Source organism: Pogoniulus pusillus, chromosome 15 (assembly GCF_015220805.1).
Source record: "Pogoniulus pusillus isolate bPogPus1 chromosome 15, bPogPus1.pri, whole genome shotgun sequence".
Taxonomy (NCBI): domain Eukaryota; kingdom Metazoa; phylum Chordata; class Aves; order Piciformes; family Lybiidae; genus Pogoniulus; species Pogoniulus pusillus.
The window spans coordinates 10,460,462-10,477,743 of NC_087278.1; the positions used below are offsets into that span (position 1 = coordinate 10,460,462).

Genomic DNA, 17,282 nt, shown 5'->3' on the forward strand with positions numbered 1-17,282 from the left:
GGTGGGTTAGTGGGACTGAATAGACCACAATATAAATTCAGATGAATGAATCAGATCTTGCATATGAGTAATTATCAAGCCTCATATTCCTGCTTTTAAACATTGACTATATTTTTTTAAAAACCTAAAACCTTGATTTTTTTCTACCAAAGGTTGGCAAATGGGTCTAAACAGAGAATCACTACAGGGGATTTCAGCAGGGATATAGGGTAGATAAGAGCCTGAAAATAATCATAGAAGTGTTTCAGCTAGGAAAGACCTTTAAGGTAACACTAAGTCCAACCATTATCTGACAGTCCCTGTTTCCCACTGTTTATTCTCAGCAGAACCTGCCTGCTCATTCTTGCTCCTGGAGCAGGTTCAATGCTGCTCATTAAAATAGATCAGCAGGAAAGCATGCCTGGGATCAAGGTCACAGCCAGAGCAGGCACCATCACTGAGACAGGTGGTCTCAAAGGCTTTCTGGTAGAAAGAGAGGAAAGGACTTTGATGTGAGAGATAATGGCCTTGTCAAGACCTGCTGTGCCACACCTGAGCTGCAGCCTCTCCTGCAGTGACCCCAGTGTTAGGAGGCCTTCAGAAGCAGGTAAGGCCTATAGCCATGACAGTGGCTGGCCACAAAGCTAGACCTCCAGGTCTGCCTCAGCAACAGGGGCAGGTAAGCAAGCTGTGTCCATGGACTGCTCTGGCAGTGCTGTGGGTTTGGGGTCTTTAGCTGTGCCAACTCTTAGGTGTAAGTTGGGTTGATTAGTTACCCAGGTGAGGGAATGCAGTTGTATGCTTGATGTCTCCCATTTAGCTACCTCACAGGATCAAAATCTAGCATACTTTCAGTTTTGGGGTAATGGAAACATTTGCTTTTGTGATTCATGCAGAACTTCTCGCCAAGGCAGTCTGGTAATGGGACCTTAGCTGGTAGTGGTCAGGGGGAAGGTGTCCTGGTTTCAACTGGCTGAGGGACCCATCATCTTTTGCTAGAATACCAATCAGCTCTTATGTATGGCTTCTACCCCTTAAAACCACTTTGCTCCCAGAATTTAATGCCATTTCTAGAAATAGAGACCAGCATGTAGGAGCTGAAAAATCCTGCCCCATCTTCTAACAGGTTATTGTTAGCAGTGAGTGAGAGTGCTGGCACTGAGTGGGAGAGTGGCTCTGATGATAGCTCCCACTTTTGTCTATTGTCAGGTCTCTTGCAGCAGCAGCAGCTTCCAAAGATATAAAACAGGGAGGAAGAAAGAAACCTCCTTTCTCCCTAGGTGATGCTTTAATAATAGGAAACACCAGGCCTGAAGACTTTACATTGAAGTTTATTATGTGTATAAATTATATAACCAGACAAAGAGTGTGACAGTGTAGCTTCAACAACTGTCATCTGCTTTTAAAAAAAAGCATATATATGAGAGAAAGAATTAACAAAGACCTACTAGTGTCATATAAAACAGTCTATAACTCACAGAAGCTGTGTGGCTCCACAGAAAAAGTGATCACAGTATTATCTAGCAGTATAAAAAACACAGAGCTCCAGGGAACTTTGTATTTCTGAGGTGAGACAGATGTCAAAGCTGCACTTCTGATCCTGTAGGATTTTTGCAGGTACTCTGTAAAGCAGCAACATTTCTTGACCATTGTTTTTAGCCCTTAGTTGTTTTGGTGCTAAAAGTTAGTCTCTGAGAGGAGCTCACACCAAGCATGGGAGAGACTTCGCCTGACGCCCCTTACAGCACTGATTTCTGGGGAGAAAAGTCTCCTAGTATTAGTGGCAGAGCCAAGATCACAGTACCCAGTCAGAGGGAATTGCTCTCACAAGGACTGGGGAAGGTGAATTAGTTCAGGATAAGAGAAGGTATGAAGAGAACATGAAGGTCCTGCTCCTTCACATGGCAAATAAGCCCACGGCAACTGTCATGGCTAGGAAGCTGAGTGCCAGAATCCATCGCACCAGGGGAGTGGTGGGCATCATGCCTGTTTGTCTCCTGTTTGTCTCCTCACTTTCTTTCCTTGGCACAGGACCTAAAGAAAACAAAGAGTGAGATGTTGCATCAAGACACTGTTGGTGTTCCCTGCTTGCCCTCCTCTGTGCTGGAGCAGACCCTGATGGAGCTGTCAAAGGAAGAAGCAAGCCTAAAGCCCAGCTGGGCTGAGTGAAACAGTGACAGCAGATTCTGCTCTCCTGGGGAAGAAAAGAGGAAGCAAACTTGATGTAGGAATCACAAAGGCTTGTAATCCCTCTGCTTGTATGCGAGTACTGGCCTCTTCCTGTGTTTGCTTACAAGCTCTGCCCATCTCCACCAAATCCATGATGTGTCAGAAGACAGCCAATTACTTAAGCCAGAATTCTAAAAGGCGTTTTGCCTCCCACTTGTAGTAGATTCAATTGGGTAGACATCTAATGATCTTAAACAGGTAGTCCTTATGACTCCAAATAAATATACAGCTTTAGGCTGCAGTTCCTCATCCAGCACCAAACTTTTCTGAAAACTTTACTTTTATGAGTGTATTGGGAAAGGAGTGGCAAAGTTTCACAGAGGAACTTTTATAGCCTTTTCCAAAGAAGGTGCTTTAAGCTTCATTGTCTAGAGATGTGCGAGACAAGGTTTGTTTTTCAGTCTCTGCCAGAGAAATGCTGTAGTTCAATCCAGTATGCACTGAAAAAAAATCTTCCTTTTAGCTTCAGAGTGGATAGGTCATAAGGGTTTTTTTAATTTGAATCACATATTGCCAGGGAAGTCCTCTGTAAATGTCTAAGCCCATTCCTCACTTTGTTACAAGCCTGACTCCATGAAAAGGCATTGCTCTGCTTGCAGCTGCTGCTCAGGCTTTGCCCAATTTGGGATTGGCACTGGCCAGTAGTGGGACTTTTTCAATTTCACAAAGCTGATAGGCAGCCTGTACCTTCCCACTTCACAGCTGGTTACATTCCACCATTCTGAACAATGCTCACTGTAAATCCAGCACACTTTTAGGAGCATTTTCAGTAAATACTTCTGGAAGGCAGGAAAATGACCAGAGGGAGACTTAATCTGAAAGGATGGGGTTGCATCTGAAAGAACATTGTGCTAGTTTGAAGCAAGCAAGAATGTTTTGGTAAAAGAACTAGATAACGGGCAGTGAAATGAAAAACAATTGTGTCTCCTTCTCTCACAGTCTTGCTGAGAGTTCTGGGAAGAAGAAGTAAAACATTCTCCATTTTGTCTTTTCACTTCTGCCTTTGCCTTCAGACCTAGTCACATTTCATTAACCTTGCTCCCACTAACCTTGCTCCCTAACCTCTTGGCTGCACCTCTGTTCTTCCTGAGAACTGGGGTAAGGTTGAGAGGGGCCGGGGAAGGTGTTGGGGTGGTTTGAAAGCCCCTCCTGGGGACTCAGGTTTCTGGGAGGGGAGTTGTGCTTCTGTATTGTTTATCCTTTGTATATTTCTGTATATAACTGTATATACTGTAAATAGCTGCCTGTATATTTGCTGCTGTAAAATAAATAACTTCATTTATATTCCCAGAGGCCGTCTGAGTTAGCTGGGGCAAATACAAAAGTGTGGGGGGGCGAGTTAAGAGCCCAAACCATCACAAACATTGTCAGCATTGCAACACTATGGCTGATCTGCTCAGCCCAAAGTTGCTGTCTTTGCTTTTGTGAACTGAAGGCAAGTTTTCCACGTGGTCAAAACTCCTGTGGTGAATGAACTTTTACACTTGTTGAAACCTAAGAGGAGGAAAGGGGAATCTTTCTTGTAAAGCTTCTTCATTGACTATTTGTCAACATGGAAATTGTTTCCCATGTGTCATCCTTCCTCTGTCATGCCTAGAAGAGCTTTGCACACACCAGCACCTCTCCTTGTTGCACTAATGACTGGGGAAGAGATGGAACAAGTACCTGAAGGGATAACAAAAGCACAAGGGCCAACGTGAAACACCAGTCCTCAGAAGTGCCTTACCGTGTTCGTGTGATTTGTTAACGCTCCTTGTGCGAAGCTCTGCCTTTGGCTGCACAGGGTGACCATTCTCCTGGCTCTTAGACACCAGTTCTTGTAATGCCTCAAACACCTGAGAAAAAGGTACACCGAGTCATTATGCGGCCTCCATTTCTTTCACTGGACCCCCTGCCCCTGCTACAGGCACTTTAGGAACTAGGTGAAGACATAAACTTTCAATCCAATTCTCCTGGCATTTTTTGCACAGAATGTAATATGCCTTGTGTGGTCAAGAGCAAACACCTTGTTCACTTCACAAGTTCTGCCTAAAGCTTCCAGCTCACAAGGAAGCTACTACCCATCTTTGGATGGGAAGGACAGCAAGGTACCTGTGCATATAGTTATCATCCACAGAGGACCTGTACCATAGAGGCAAGCGGTCCCCACTCCTGGTACAAGCCCTCATTCATAAACGAATAGGAAAAAACAAATTCAAACTCTAGGGGAGAGGGGGGAGCTTTTCAGAGACCAGCCTTTTACTAGGCTGCCAGGTTGGACATCCTACTCTGACTAGCTTGCCCTGATCCACACCTACCCATAAGCTCCACAGCAGGAATACCGGCTCTGCCTTTCCCCTGTAGCTATTATCTTGTTTCAGGGAGGGCGTGGGCAGGCAGGGCTGGCTGGTTGTTACTCACCCGTATGTTTAGCAGGAATGCTTTCTTGGCCTCCTCCAAGACTCTTTTCTTAGTGGCAAGATCCATCTCGAGAGCGTTCATGCGGGAGCGATAGAGCTGCTTGAACTTGGTGGCGTTGGAGACGCCGTCGAAGGTGAAGAAAGCCAGCCCTTCCCCAGTGCTGGGCAGCCCCAGCGCCTTCTGCGCAATTTTCTTCAGCACCTGCCCCCCAGACAGGTCTCCCAAGTACCGAGTGTAGGCATGGGCCACCAGGAGCTCTGGGTGGTTCTTGCCGACATAGTGGAGCCTCTCCACGTACTTCTGAGTAGCCTCAGGGCATGGGATCTCTTGCCTCCAGTTGCTGCCATAGAAGTACTCCAAGTCTTTCTCCAGGGCAGCTTTCCGGTGCAGCTCCGCCGGAAAATACACAGGGGCATAAACTGGGTTGTCCTTGTTACGTTCAATCTCCTCCTCCAGAGCAGAGTAGATGAAGTACAGGGATGCTGTAACCAGCTGAAAGAGAAGCAAGAATTTGAGCTACAGGTGCATCTATGATTCTGTAGCTTTGGGGGATGAATCATCCTAATAAAAATCATAGAATCAGAGAATCAGCCAGGCTGGAAGAGAACTCAAGATCATCCAGTCCAACCTAGCACCCAGCCCTAGCCAATCAACTAGACCCTGGCACTAAGTGCCTCATCCAGGCTTTTCTTGAACACCTCCAGGGACGGTGCCTCCACCACCTCCCTGGGCAGCCCATTCCAATGCCAATCACTCTCTGTGGGAATAACTTCCTCCTAACATCCAGCCTAGACCTCCCCCAGCACAACTTGAGACTGTGTCCCCTTGTTCAGTTGCTGGTTGCCTGGGAGAAGAGACCAACCCCCACCTGGCTACAGTCTCCCTTCAGGTAGTTGTAGACAGCAATAAGGTCACCCCTGAGCCTGCTCTTCTCCAGGCTAAACAATCCCAGTTCCCTCAGTCTCTCCTCACAGGGCTGTGTTCCAGGCCCCTCACCAGCTTTGTCGCCCTTCTCTGGACACATTCCAGTATCTCAACATCTCTCTTTAACTGATGAGCCCAGAAAGTTACTTATGGGCTTACCCAGTGTGAGTTGTGCACACTTGTCATGCTGCAGGTTTCCCATAGGGAAAACAGAGTTGCAAGGAGCAATGAGACACTCTTTATCCCTTTGCCTTCTGCTTGAGGCAGCACCAGGTAAGACAAACTCTTTCCAGCATATATTGGTCTTACCTGCTCTCAAAAGCCACTGCACTTAATTTGAAGTTAAAGGTCTTGCAGCTAAACGCAATGGAAGCTGGAGCCCTGTTAGATCGTGCCCAGTCCTTTCTCCTTATGCTCTTGATTGATGGGGAGAATATTCCCAAAGGTATATTTTCTGATGCATTGTTCAAATCTGAATGCTTCAAAATGTGGCTTCCCTTTGTGGGGCCTTGTGAGGCAATGACACACCCTCTTTGTTTTCCAACATATTAATCATGTTAGCATCCCACCATCCTGGGAATTGAGGCACCACCACTGTCCTCATTCAGGCATGCAAGTGGGGTTGCCTCCTCGGTTGCTCAGAGGAGACAACATAAAAGGGGGCTGGAACACAGCCTGCCTCTGAAAGATGCCTTTGTGAAGGAGTGCTGCAAGGCTGTGTGTTCTCCTCTGTTTCAAAACCCTTGTTATTGTTTCTCCCAGCTTACGTGATACTTCCTTCTATCTGCCAGCTTTTCCATGTGGTGTAAGACAATCTGGCTGTGTTCTTTCCTTCCCTGTGCATTCTGTTTTCAGAGGCTGTATTCATATTTACACCTACACCACCCATTCCTTACACTGGAATCCCTTATCAGCAACAAAATGTAAAACACGAAGGGGTCACAGTACAAGTGAATTAGGTTGAGGATATTATGCTGATGGCAGGAGAGGAAGCAGTTTACTCTCCTGCAAAGCAGTCACCTCTGCAGTAAAAGAGTTGCCACTTTGACCTCCCCCCACTGTGCCAGCAAATAGGACTTTGATAAGCACACAGGCAGTGGCATGGTTGTGGAAACAAACATTCAGCTTCTGGGGAGTCATGTGTTGGGTCAGATATATAGGTCTGCCAAGAGAGTAAACAAAAATAGAGGCTTTTAAACAAGAACCTGCCATTCAGCTTATTGGAAGAGAAATAAAACAGAGGAACATTGCCTAACAGATTAAGAAAATGTAACTTGACTCGTTTTCAGAGGCAGGTGGTGGTTTAATGGGAAATGTGCCTTTAGAAAATGATCATTACTTTTTAAAACCCTGTCATGTCTCGCTGCCTCCTATAGAACACAACTATCTTTTAAGACACTGAGCTGTTTTCCTGAAGACCTGACTTACATTAGTGCCAGCCTGTCTCAAAGTTCACTTCCTAACCAATGCTGCATGTCTAACAGCAGGAAGTCAGCACCTGAGATTAAATCTCTGCTTGACTAAGTAGCCTAAATGAGACCTGTCAGAAGCAAGTAGTCTTTTTCCTGCTCTTGTGGATCTATTTGCCAAGGAACAGTTCAACAACAAAGTAATTAAACCATAGGTTGGACTGCTAACTGTTATTTGCAAGCCCATGTGTCACATCCTACAGCCTCCCAGGAATTTCTGGCCCAGGTGTGTGCTTTGTTTTTGCTCATGGCTTTGTTATGTGGCTGAGGTCCCAGGAATCACGTATGTAGCCAAGGTTAGGCACAGGCTTTTATCTGCAAATGATTCTTTTTTATCTTAAGAAAAGCAACAGGCTGATACCTGTTGAGCATATAACTTGTTCAAACTCAGTCTGCCTTGGAGTTACTGTTACTCGTGATCTCTGGTATAACCCAAGCGACAACTAAAACGTTGCCAAGTTCAGTGCCCTAGATGATGCCACAGCCTCAGTTTCTCAGGATTCCATCATTATTTCTAGCTGTAGCTGCTTACTGCTGTAAATTCAGTATTCCTCCAGTATTCTCAGCCACTGGTGTGTCTGCATGTAGTCACACCTCCGTTAACTATCATTGGCAATAATTAACATGCAGGCATTTATGAAGACAGAGAAAAGCAAACTGCATGAATCCCATTAACCTCTTTGTTTTACCTTGTTTCAGGCTGCCCACTCTAATACACACACTCCTCCGCTGCCTTCTGCAAGAGAAGCAGCTAAGACCGTAGGGTGCTGGAGTTTAACAGCGTATTCTGCCCAGGAGATGCTCTCCCTCTCCTTCCACTCTTCAGCCCCCACGCAGCCAGTCTGATGTAACAGCCATCCCCAAGCAGTACTACTACTACATACCTTGAACTCGTGGAGCGACACCTGCCCCCTCTGGAAATTCTTCATGAACGGCGTGTTCTCCGCCTGCTCGTGCACCTCCTGGGTGGCTTCCTTCAGCAGCTCCGACAAGTCCTTGGACGTGCTGAGGAAGAGCAAAACAGAGGTAAGTGCTGTCGCTTTCCTCTGGAAAAAGCGGTGTTGAGCTCGCTAGGAAAAAAAAAAGGGGGGGAGCCTGGGACTGCCGAAAAAGGGACAGGACATTCGCGAGAGCCACGGATGGGAATCGTCCCGAGCAAGGAAAACAGAGAGACTCCATCCAGAGGTGAAAGCAGGAGCATGCCGTTCCTTGCGAAGCAGAAACAGGCACAGCGTGCCTAAAGCAAGGGGACGAACAATACTCTTCTGCCAGAGAAACATTTCCTCTCGTTCCGGTCCTGCTCTTACCTTTCGGAGCTGCGCGGCTGAGAGGTTTCCATATTTATCCAGGTCGTTTCGCGCCTCCACTTCCCTGTTGTTGTTCTTGCCGGTGCTTTCCTCCTTCCCTGCTCCTCCCAGGACAGTGAAGCTGTGAGCTGGGGAGCTCCGTTCCCGCATCCAGCTTTATACTGCCCGGCCACGTGAGCAGCCAAACCGCTGACCTCAGTGCGAGCACAACTGCTTGCAACACAGCTGCACTTCTCTTCCCAGCGTGGCAGGCTCCCTCTCCTCGCCTGCTGCCCCCGGGGGACCAGAAGGAAGTCACCTGATGCTTCTTGATTACTAAGCACAAACAAGAGGATGTCCAGCAACTTCTCCTTCGAGCGTGTTCGGCTCTGTAACCCTTTCAGCGCCAGTGGCAAGCGCAGCCCAGATGCTGCAAGAGGTGCTCATTGTGCTAGTGGCAGCCAGGTTGGTCAAGGAGGGGTGGATCTGCGGGGCTAGTGCCTGGGGCAGGGTGGGCAACCTCCTGCACCATGCCTGAGCAGCAAATACAGCACCCGCCCGCATCTGCTCTAGCACGACTCAGGTACTATAAACGTTTCTTTCCCATGACTGTGTAGATCTTTAGAGAGAGAGAGAGTCAGGTAACGTGGTGCTTGTGGACCGTGAGATCCATGCTACAGACCAGAAGCCTGTGCCCTTCACAGCAGGGACCCCGAGGTGTGTACTAGTCACAGACACCTGGAGTAATCCAGCTGCACACACGTCCATCAGCTCTAGTCTGGAGGTGCCAGAACTGCACTTGCACAGTGGTAGGTGCTGAGGAATGGACACTGTCCCTTTGCACAAAGCCAGCACAGGTGTGCCTGCACTAATGCATACTGGAATCCTTTCCAGGCTCTCTTGCACACACAGATTTGTGTGGCAGTTGGCCCCTGCTGTTACCACAGCTGTGTGCTGGGCAAGCTTGGAGAGCAGCACTCCATCTCTGTGAGACATCCAGAAGGCCTGGGCAGCTAGTGGACTGACAAGATGTCACAAGAGATTTGGGGGAAACAGAGGAAGTTTGCAGAGACTTTAAAAGGCAAGTAATTTCTCTGATTTGGGAAAAGAGAGTTTGACAGGGTGATTCTGCCACTGCCTGGCTGCTTTCTCATTTTATCTAGCGAAGAAGGCAATGAGGCATCTGATAGATGAAGCAGGAACCTTCTTTTCCAAGTGTAGCTGTGCTGGGAGCAGGGCCAGCCCAACTCTGTTTCGGAAAAGCACACATTTCCCATGCAGCTCAAAGAGCAGGGCACTTAAAGCCACCATGCCTCTGCTGCTGTGGGTATAAGAAAGCCCTGTGCTGCAGTCATGCAGGGATTGGTAGGGAGGCAGACTCTGAGGAGGGAGAAGGACTGTGGCATCTTCTGACCCTCTGTCCCCTCTAGTGAGTCCACTCTTCAGCTTTGGTGGTGGGTGCTGCCATCCAAGGCACACACCTGTGTCTCCCTGTGACTGTACCTACACCTGGCCACAGCTGGGATCGGAGCTGTCCTGGAGGAAATGTGCTTCTGTACTTACTTGTTGACTTGGGCAGACATCTGGTGTGTGTTGCAGGCTCAGGAAAGATTACTCAGCGCTTCCACCCTGACTCAGCCAAACTTTTCCTGTCTTGCTTTTGTCTTTTAAAGCAACAGTGCAGGCTAGCAAAAGCTGTCATGTTCTACTCTTAGTCCCATGCCAGTGCAGACAACTTGTTGCTGGCTTGCTTGTTTTGCTGTCACATGAAATAAGTGTATGAGGATGTCCCAGTGTTTGAAGCAAGTGTGACAAAGCTCCACATATCCCCTGAGAAAGGGATTCTGTGTGGAGCCTGTGGGAGCACAGGCTACATGGCCTGTTCATCCTGAAGAGATGCATGCCATTTTGTCAGAGATGATCACAAATTGAGTGTTTCTCTCTGGCTTCATTCTTTACAGCTCATGTGAACTTTTCTTAATTTTCAGTGACTGTTGTCCTGGCATGGGAAGTTGGAGCACAGATGGAACCTTTAGTTCTGGAGGAGGAAATGAGGAAATATGTAAGTGTATAAAAATGAATAATATTCATTCAGAAACATGAACTAATATGAAAGAATAAAATCAAATTCCCAGGCCCTGTTCCTTTTTTTGCCTTTGTTCTGTAGCTCTGTTAATGTACCCTTTCTGCCTGCTTTCAAGCTGGTGCCTTTGTGCCCTGCCTACCTTCTTCTAAGAAGCGGTATACTTGAAAGCACTCAAAATGATGCATCCAGAGGGTCCTTTTCATCCAGAGTTGAGGCAGATGCTGGTGTGAGACTTGGGAAGAAGAGAGAGAGGGTGTCTAGCCACATAACTGCCATTCCAGGTAGGATATGTCTTCCCAGGAAGAAGTCCTGGCTTATAACCGCACTGCCCCAGGACATGGAGCCAGTGTACCTTCTTCTAGGCTTGACCTTCCCCTGGGTTGGTCACAGAAGATAAGATCCCTTCTGCAGCTCATCTCCACTTCGAGCTTTTCATAGGTGCAGGAAAGCTATCCATGCCCCATAACTGATTTATGCTGTCTTGTCTCTTACCTGCTCAGAGCTCTCAGCTCTGAGATCAAGCCCAGCTGTCTGGAAAGGCCCAAATGCCCTGCAGCAAGATGGAAGGAGAACTGAAAGTGAGGTATCATCATTTTTGCACTTGCTGGCCTGGGGCGTTTCTGGCCCATCCAGTGCACTGCAAAAATGACTCTTACTGCTTCTGCTGTGCTGTTCCTGTGTGGTGTGGAGAGGTTAATGACACAGAGCGTGCCAGTGTGGTGGCAGAGATCTTCAAGGAGCCATCTCTTCCTAGAAGAGAACTTGGAAAGTTGCTTCTTGCTTGAGAGCAATGCATGGGGAAGGAGCTGTGTGCTTTTTGTGGAAAGAACAAGTTAACTTCCAGAGCAACTCACTCTGAGCACAGCAGGCCACAGGAAAGCAGAGGCCAGGCTGTATTCAGGTCATTAAGAAATTCTGTTTGGACTTCATCGAGGTACCAGCCCTGTGGTCTTCACCATGCCTTCCATGAATCATACTGCCTGATACTCTTCTTGCAGTGAGGCACGGCTGTGTGGTGCTCAGCTACTCACTGGGAGGACAATGTGCATGGGAGTGAATTGGCCCAGGAGATTCCTAGCAAAGATGAATCCAGGAGCCTCAGGCAAGGTAGCTCTTCCAGCTAGGCTTGAATGCCTCCATCTGCATAGCCCAGCCTCTGAAAAATTCTTACTCAAGAGATGGTTTAGTTAAATGGTTAATAACAACAGAAAGTCACTAAAGGATCTGTGTTTTCAGCAGGGATAGGGAAGTGGGGGATTCTTCCTCTTTATACACTTAACAGCCGCTGCTGCCAATAGCTTTATGGTCAGAAGTACCTCGTTACTCAGCAGCCATGGAGTGCAAAGTCAGCTCTCCTGAACCCAAGTGGGAGGTGCTGTATCCTGCCGGGCTCCATTAGGCAGCTCTTGGCAGCTCAGCTTGTCTCTACTCGGTGGGGAAGGGAGCATGTGGTAAAAGGCAGCCTGCACCGGCGAGGAGGTGTCTCAGACCATGACACAGCAAAATGCAGCTGCCTGGACTGCACCCAGAAAGCTGACTCCCTAACCAGGACTTGCTGAGTAACGGTGGGGGTGGGAGAAATTGTGATAACTGCTTAAATCACTTGCTGAAGAGAGTCAGTGCTGGAGGACACAGGGATACACCGTGGATTAATTGGTGTTGACCAAAGAGGTATTGCCCAGCCTAGCCCTGCTCTGGAAGAACTGACTGTGCTCACTGCCATCAACATTAAGCAATCCACATCGAGGTCAAAGAAACAGGTAGAAAAAGGAGGTCAGGAGTGCAATGCACTGGCAGTCTCCATGTAGAGTGCAGGTCGTGCTGCAGCTGTCGTCTGGACTGGCACTGCTGGTACCTTTCACAGGGTCTGATAGACATAGCTGTGCTGGGCAGACTCTACACATGAGAATCCCAAACAGCTGGTGCGCTGGGAGACAGAGGTGTGGCGGATTTCTCAGCCATAAATGAACCAGCTTGATAAAGGCAGGAAATGCAGACTACAATGCACAGTTGTACAGGTAGATGTACGTGTGCTGCAGCACACAGCTACGAGCAAGACAAGAGCTCTCAGCTGGCTGGGAGCAGAGCAAACAACCCACAACGCATGTACCTGTTTTGTGACCAGAGAGCCCAGCATGCTCTAGCCTAGAGTCTTGGTGCTGGTGGACTTCAACCCCGTGTCCTGCTGGGGGTTTTGCTTTGGAAGCAAAAAGGACGTATGGAAAACATCAGGGCAGTGTTACCAAATTAACCCCCGGTTCGTGCAGATGTTTCAATCCACGTTGCATCCTTTGTTTCAGTGCTCCAGCTGTGTAAAACAGTGTGTCCTGGCTGCGAGTCAGGACAAACTGTGAAAAACCTGGGTTTGAAAATCATACACATGCAACAAGCAGGACCTTGTCCCACAGCTCTTTTCTTAGGGGAAGGGAGGGGAGCAAACTGGGACCTGAGTTCCCTCAAGGAACCCATGGTGCCCTGCCCCTGGGATAGAGGAGATGTGAGTGTCCTCCTCCAACAAGCTGGGAGCTGAGCGGCTGTGAGCAACTGGGGCAGTTTCTGGAGCTTTCTGTGATTGTCCTGAGACGTGGGAGCAGAGCCAAGAGCAGCAGCTGCAATCTTGGAGTGGTGCTCAGAAAACCGCTCCTAAATAAAGAGCCTCACGTGGACCCTTCTCCACCGTGACTCAGCAAAACAGCTGCTCCACCGCAGCCAGAAACCATTGCTCAGCAATACTGGATGACCCAGCCTGACCCTGACTCAGCAGGACGCCCACGCTGGGAAAAGGGTGAGTCAGCATTAGCGGGAGGGAGGCTGGGAGGGTTGAGAGTTCACTAAGATTGGGGAGTCCCAGTGGGACGTGACATGCTGCTGGCAGCCACGAAATGCTTTCCCTTCAGCTCTGCTTCCCAGCCTTCGGCAGCTGCACTGGGCAAGCTAGGGAAGGTCAGAAAAGCAAGTGTCCCAGGCCAGGAAGTCTGCACACCTTGCTGGCCCAGGGACATGGAGGATGCTGTGGCCATCTGCCTTGGGACTGGGACAGTCGCTGCTCCATACAGGGAGAACTAAGGCATGGGAACACTGCTCTCAGGGGTGCTGGATGGGTCCCTGGCTTTGTCTATTCTGGTAGAAAACACCAAATCCAGGAGATACTTAGTGTGGCCATGAGTTTATTTTAGAGGCTGGCATGCAGGGTGTGCCAAATTTAAGCAATTTACCCAAGGTATCTGTGGCATAGTCTGTGTCCCCTCCCTTCTCTATCCCTTTTTCTTCACTCATTACCAAGGATCACTCTAGGGCAGGCAAGACTGCATTTATCCCACTGATCTGCTGTCTGTTTTGAAAGGGTGATGGTTACAGATTAATAAGCAGCAGGAAGGCGAAGGAGGGTTGGTGTTGGGCAGGTATTTCTTCTAAGCCTTTCATTTAGGGTCAGTGAGCTCAGTGTTGAAGAGCCCTGTGCACCACAGTGCTTGGGTACTTCAGCTGCTAGTGCAAAAGAACAAAAACATCCACATTTTTTGGAGGCCTTCCCTAGCACCCCAAGCACTGGGGAGCTGAGACCCTTGTCCCCTGCACCATGGGGCTGTGGCTGCAGCTCTTAAGCTACATAATAGTTAACAAGAGCACCAGGGCAACGTGGGCTTTGAATTAGTGTTCAGCTGCTGGCTGTGGTCTGGCAGAGGTGACAGGGACCAAAGGTGCTTGGCACAGTGCGAGCCACCCCCTTATTACTGTGCCAGAGCTGGTCTTGACTGTGTGAATTGCTGTATGTGGCCCTGCCTGAAGGCAGAAGGGATGGGCAGAGGGGCACTGCTGGCAGCACATCACACACACATTGGCTTCTTTTCTCTTCTTTTCCTTTTCCCTTTGGACTGAAATTGTGCAAAGGAGCTCAGAGAAGTTGGTACCTATCTCCCATTGAGACTGGTCTGGTATTTAGGGCCTTTTTTTTTTGGTCAAGGAGCTAAAAATACCACTGAAGTGCCTTGCAGCACTTTTTCTAAACACAGATTTTCCTGTCGTTCCATGCTGGTGAAAGAGCCTCCCCTAAACCCTCAGGAAAGCCGTGTCCTTGCCTCACCCCACCATCAAGTTCACCTTGTGCCTGATCCATGGTTTTCTGCCAAGATCAGCCAGGAAAACACAGTGCCTGGAGACTGGCACATGTGGCTTTTCTGTGCTGGAAGGGAATTACTGATCCTTCCCAAAAAAAAGCCCTGCTGCAGAGCCTGTCTCCCTGGGGATCTCCTCACCAGGGCTGACCCCCGAGCCTTGCTGCTTGCTGTCAGACAGTGCAACACCCCCATGCTCCTGATAAGAACTAAGGTGCAGCCCTTCAGAAACACTGCTGGAGACAGTGCTGCAGTAAACCTCCTACTCATGGGAAGCAATCTTGTTCCACTTCACCCCTCTTCATCTCTCTGTCTCCTGGCAGAGAGAAGTGAGTTTACCCACTCATGCAGTCAGAACCCATTGTGGATCCCATGTAAACCCCCACTCACAAGATTTTGCAAGGACAGTGGCAGATAGGAAAGAGGAAGCTTTTACTTGTGAGCCCATATTCCTTACTCAGGCTTTGCAGGTTACTGACACAAAGCAACAAGCAGACTTGTTCACCCAACAGGCAGTAGAGCTGCCAAGCACTGTATGGGATGTACTACGTGCCCTAGAAGCCAGGGGAGAGCAGGAAAGCCAACGGAAGAGAAATCTTCTCAGGGCTACCAAGCACCTTGGCATCACCCTGGTGCAAGAAGTCACCTCTGCCTGCATGTCTTGTGGAACAGAGAAACAGGAAAAAAACCCCAGACTGACTGCCAGTACAACTCCTTGTGTTGTATTGGTGACCACCAGGCACCTGCATCTCCTTGCTCCAGAGCACTTGCTCTTTGTCTCATGTTTTCTCTCTCCTTGTGCATCCATTTCTTATGCCCCCATACAGATAAAAATGAGTTACCTACAGTAATATTTTCCTTCCATGTAACACCCCTGTCTCTTGCCCACTGGGTCCCTGCTGTACTTCCCTTCCCAGCATCTCCATCTGAGCTAAGCAGTGGCACTAACAGTGATCTGAAGGGAAGGGGAAGTGGTTTCACTTGAATTTTGTGAAGGAAAGGGGAGCTTTGTTATCGCAAATAAGCTTTGAGGATGTTTTTATGCAGCAGAGCAACAGGAAAATCCATGTGGGATGGAGAGCAGCCTTCCTAATGTACTAGCATGGGACACTTGTGCTGATTGTTGAAGTGATGTTGTGGGAAATCAGAGGATATTTTTGTCAACTGTTCTAAATATAAGAATAAAATGTATGTGCTATTTGCAAGTTAGCAGGAAGTAAAAGGGGAGCATGTGTTCTTTTGCCTCTGTGACTGCAGTGCAGTATGCCAAGAGCCACAGAACCCAAGCATCATGGAAAGACTCTAACTTTTAGCACAGATTTGTGTTTTAGAGATGTGGAGGACAAGGAAGTTATGCCTTTCTTCACCTTGCACAGAAACATCTGCTCTGGGTCATGCAAAATAACCTATCCAGGTCAGTATCATCTTCCCAGTGTGCCTACGTGTCATACTTTTGAGAGAATGCTGGGAGGTTGGGGATGTGTTTGGAGGTATTTTTGTTATCAATAGAGGCAGTTTATGCTTTTTTCACCTTAGATCATAAAGACCTGTGTGGCAGAGTCCAGATCTTGATGATGATGCCAAGGAGATGAGGGGTTATAGTGGTTGCACATAACAGAATTTGTGTTCTGGTTTTAAAAAACAAAAGGCAGGGAGAGGGGTGAGATGCTGGTAAACCTTCAGACTACTACCAATCTTTGCAAGCTGACTAACTTGCAAATCAATCAGAAACCAAGAAATGCCAGAGTTGTGCAACCCTTCTTGGGTCCATGTGCCTTAGGTTCCTGTCTCCCTGGGGAAATGCCAAAACCCAGAGATGAGGCCAAGGGAGTCCCTCAGAGTGCCACAGCACAGGAAAGGCTGCCACCCTGTGTGGACATGGCTTTGCCAGGAAATCCCTCCCTCCCTCCCTCCTGGGCTGTCCTTCTGCCAGAAGCCAGAGGATGAAAATCCAAAACTACTGCATGAACTGGGGGAGAGAAGGCTGATACTTGCCCAAAGCCTTGCAGGGAGGGCTGTGTAAAGAAGAAATGTCATTTCCTGGGACAGACAGACACACACACTGCTCAGACACCTGCAAGTAACACATCCGCATGCAGATGATGTGCACCATATGTTTCCCTACTTCTATGTCTCTGAGAGGGTTGAATGAGGGCTGAAGTTTTGAGATGTTTTTTGTTTTTTTTCCCCTCCTGGCTGAGTTTGTTTCAGGGAGCAGAGGTGTGTCACCACACAGCGAGGATCTGTGGAAGCTCCAGCAGGGAGACATTGTTGAAGAGAAAGAAGCAGAGGCCAGGGATCTGTTAGCACTAGGCAGACGAGCAAAAGGCAGCTTCTGTTAGACTGCAAATGCAACGAGCTGCACATTTTTTGGTAGCAAGCTTTGCAATTGCCCAATAATTAGTCTCAGTAGAAAACAGATTTTAAATACTGCAAAATGCTGGGGGAATTCCTTGCTTTAGAACTACCAGACAGTAATCTTCTCCCTTGTTAATGCCACAGTTCCCTTCTCCTGCAGCTGCCCCTCTCCCAGGCACTCCCCTAGCTGCTCTGTTCCCAGTGGGCTCTGCCCTGTGATGTTGGTCCCAGTAATGATCCCAGCACCCCTGACCTCAGGAGATTCATACAGGGGATAGGGCTGAATCCGGGGGCACACTTGTTTTCTTCAGATAAGGGACAATATGGATGACCTTGCAGGTCTCTTTCAACCTAGTTGATTCTATTCTATCTAGTGGACAAGTGGTATAAGTAACTACAAGAAGGTTCTCTCTACTCTGCCCTGGTGAGGCCACATTCA

General features: G+C 48.3%; 1 protein-coding gene and 1 long non-coding RNA gene across 2 annotated transcripts; both read right to left on the reverse strand.

Moving 5' to 3' along the window:
- Positions 1-1,294: 1,294 nt before the first annotated feature.
- HMOX1 (heme oxygenase 1) lies at positions 1,295-9,678 on the reverse strand. The gene is made up of 5 exons (XM_064155355.1): positions 8,309-9,678; positions 7,886-8,006; positions 4,609-5,100; positions 3,935-4,043; positions 1,295-2,013 (listed from the first exon to the last, which is right to left on the reverse strand). Exons 1-5 carry the CDS (start codon positions 8,338-8,340, stop codon positions 1,877-1,879), a joined length of 891 nt encoding a protein of 296 aa, XP_064011425.1. The 5' UTR covers positions 8,341-9,678; the 3' UTR covers positions 1,295-1,876.
- A 287-nt stretch (positions 9,679-9,965) lies between these two features.
- Positions 9,966-11,514, reverse strand: LOC135181888 (uncharacterized). Its single transcript, XR_010305008.1, has 2 exons — positions 10,866-11,514; positions 9,966-10,325 (listed from the first exon to the last, which is right to left on the reverse strand). It is a non-coding gene; the product is annotated as an uncharacterized LOC135181888 (long non-coding RNA).
- Positions 11,515-17,282: the final 5,768 nt, after the last annotated feature.

Coding starts and splice junctions, on each gene's coding strand:
- HMOX1 (XM_064155355.1), bottom strand. CDS start 8,340: ATGGAAACCTCTCAGCCGCGCAGCTCCGAAAG. Junction 8,007..8,308: donor CAGCCGCGCAGCTCCGAAAG/GTAAGAGCAGGA, acceptor GCTCTTCCTCAG/CACGTCCAAGGACTTGTCGG. Junction 5,101..7,885: donor TGTCGCTCCACGAGTTCAAG/GTATGTAGTAGT, acceptor CTTCTCTTTCAG/CTGGTTACAGCATCCCTGTA.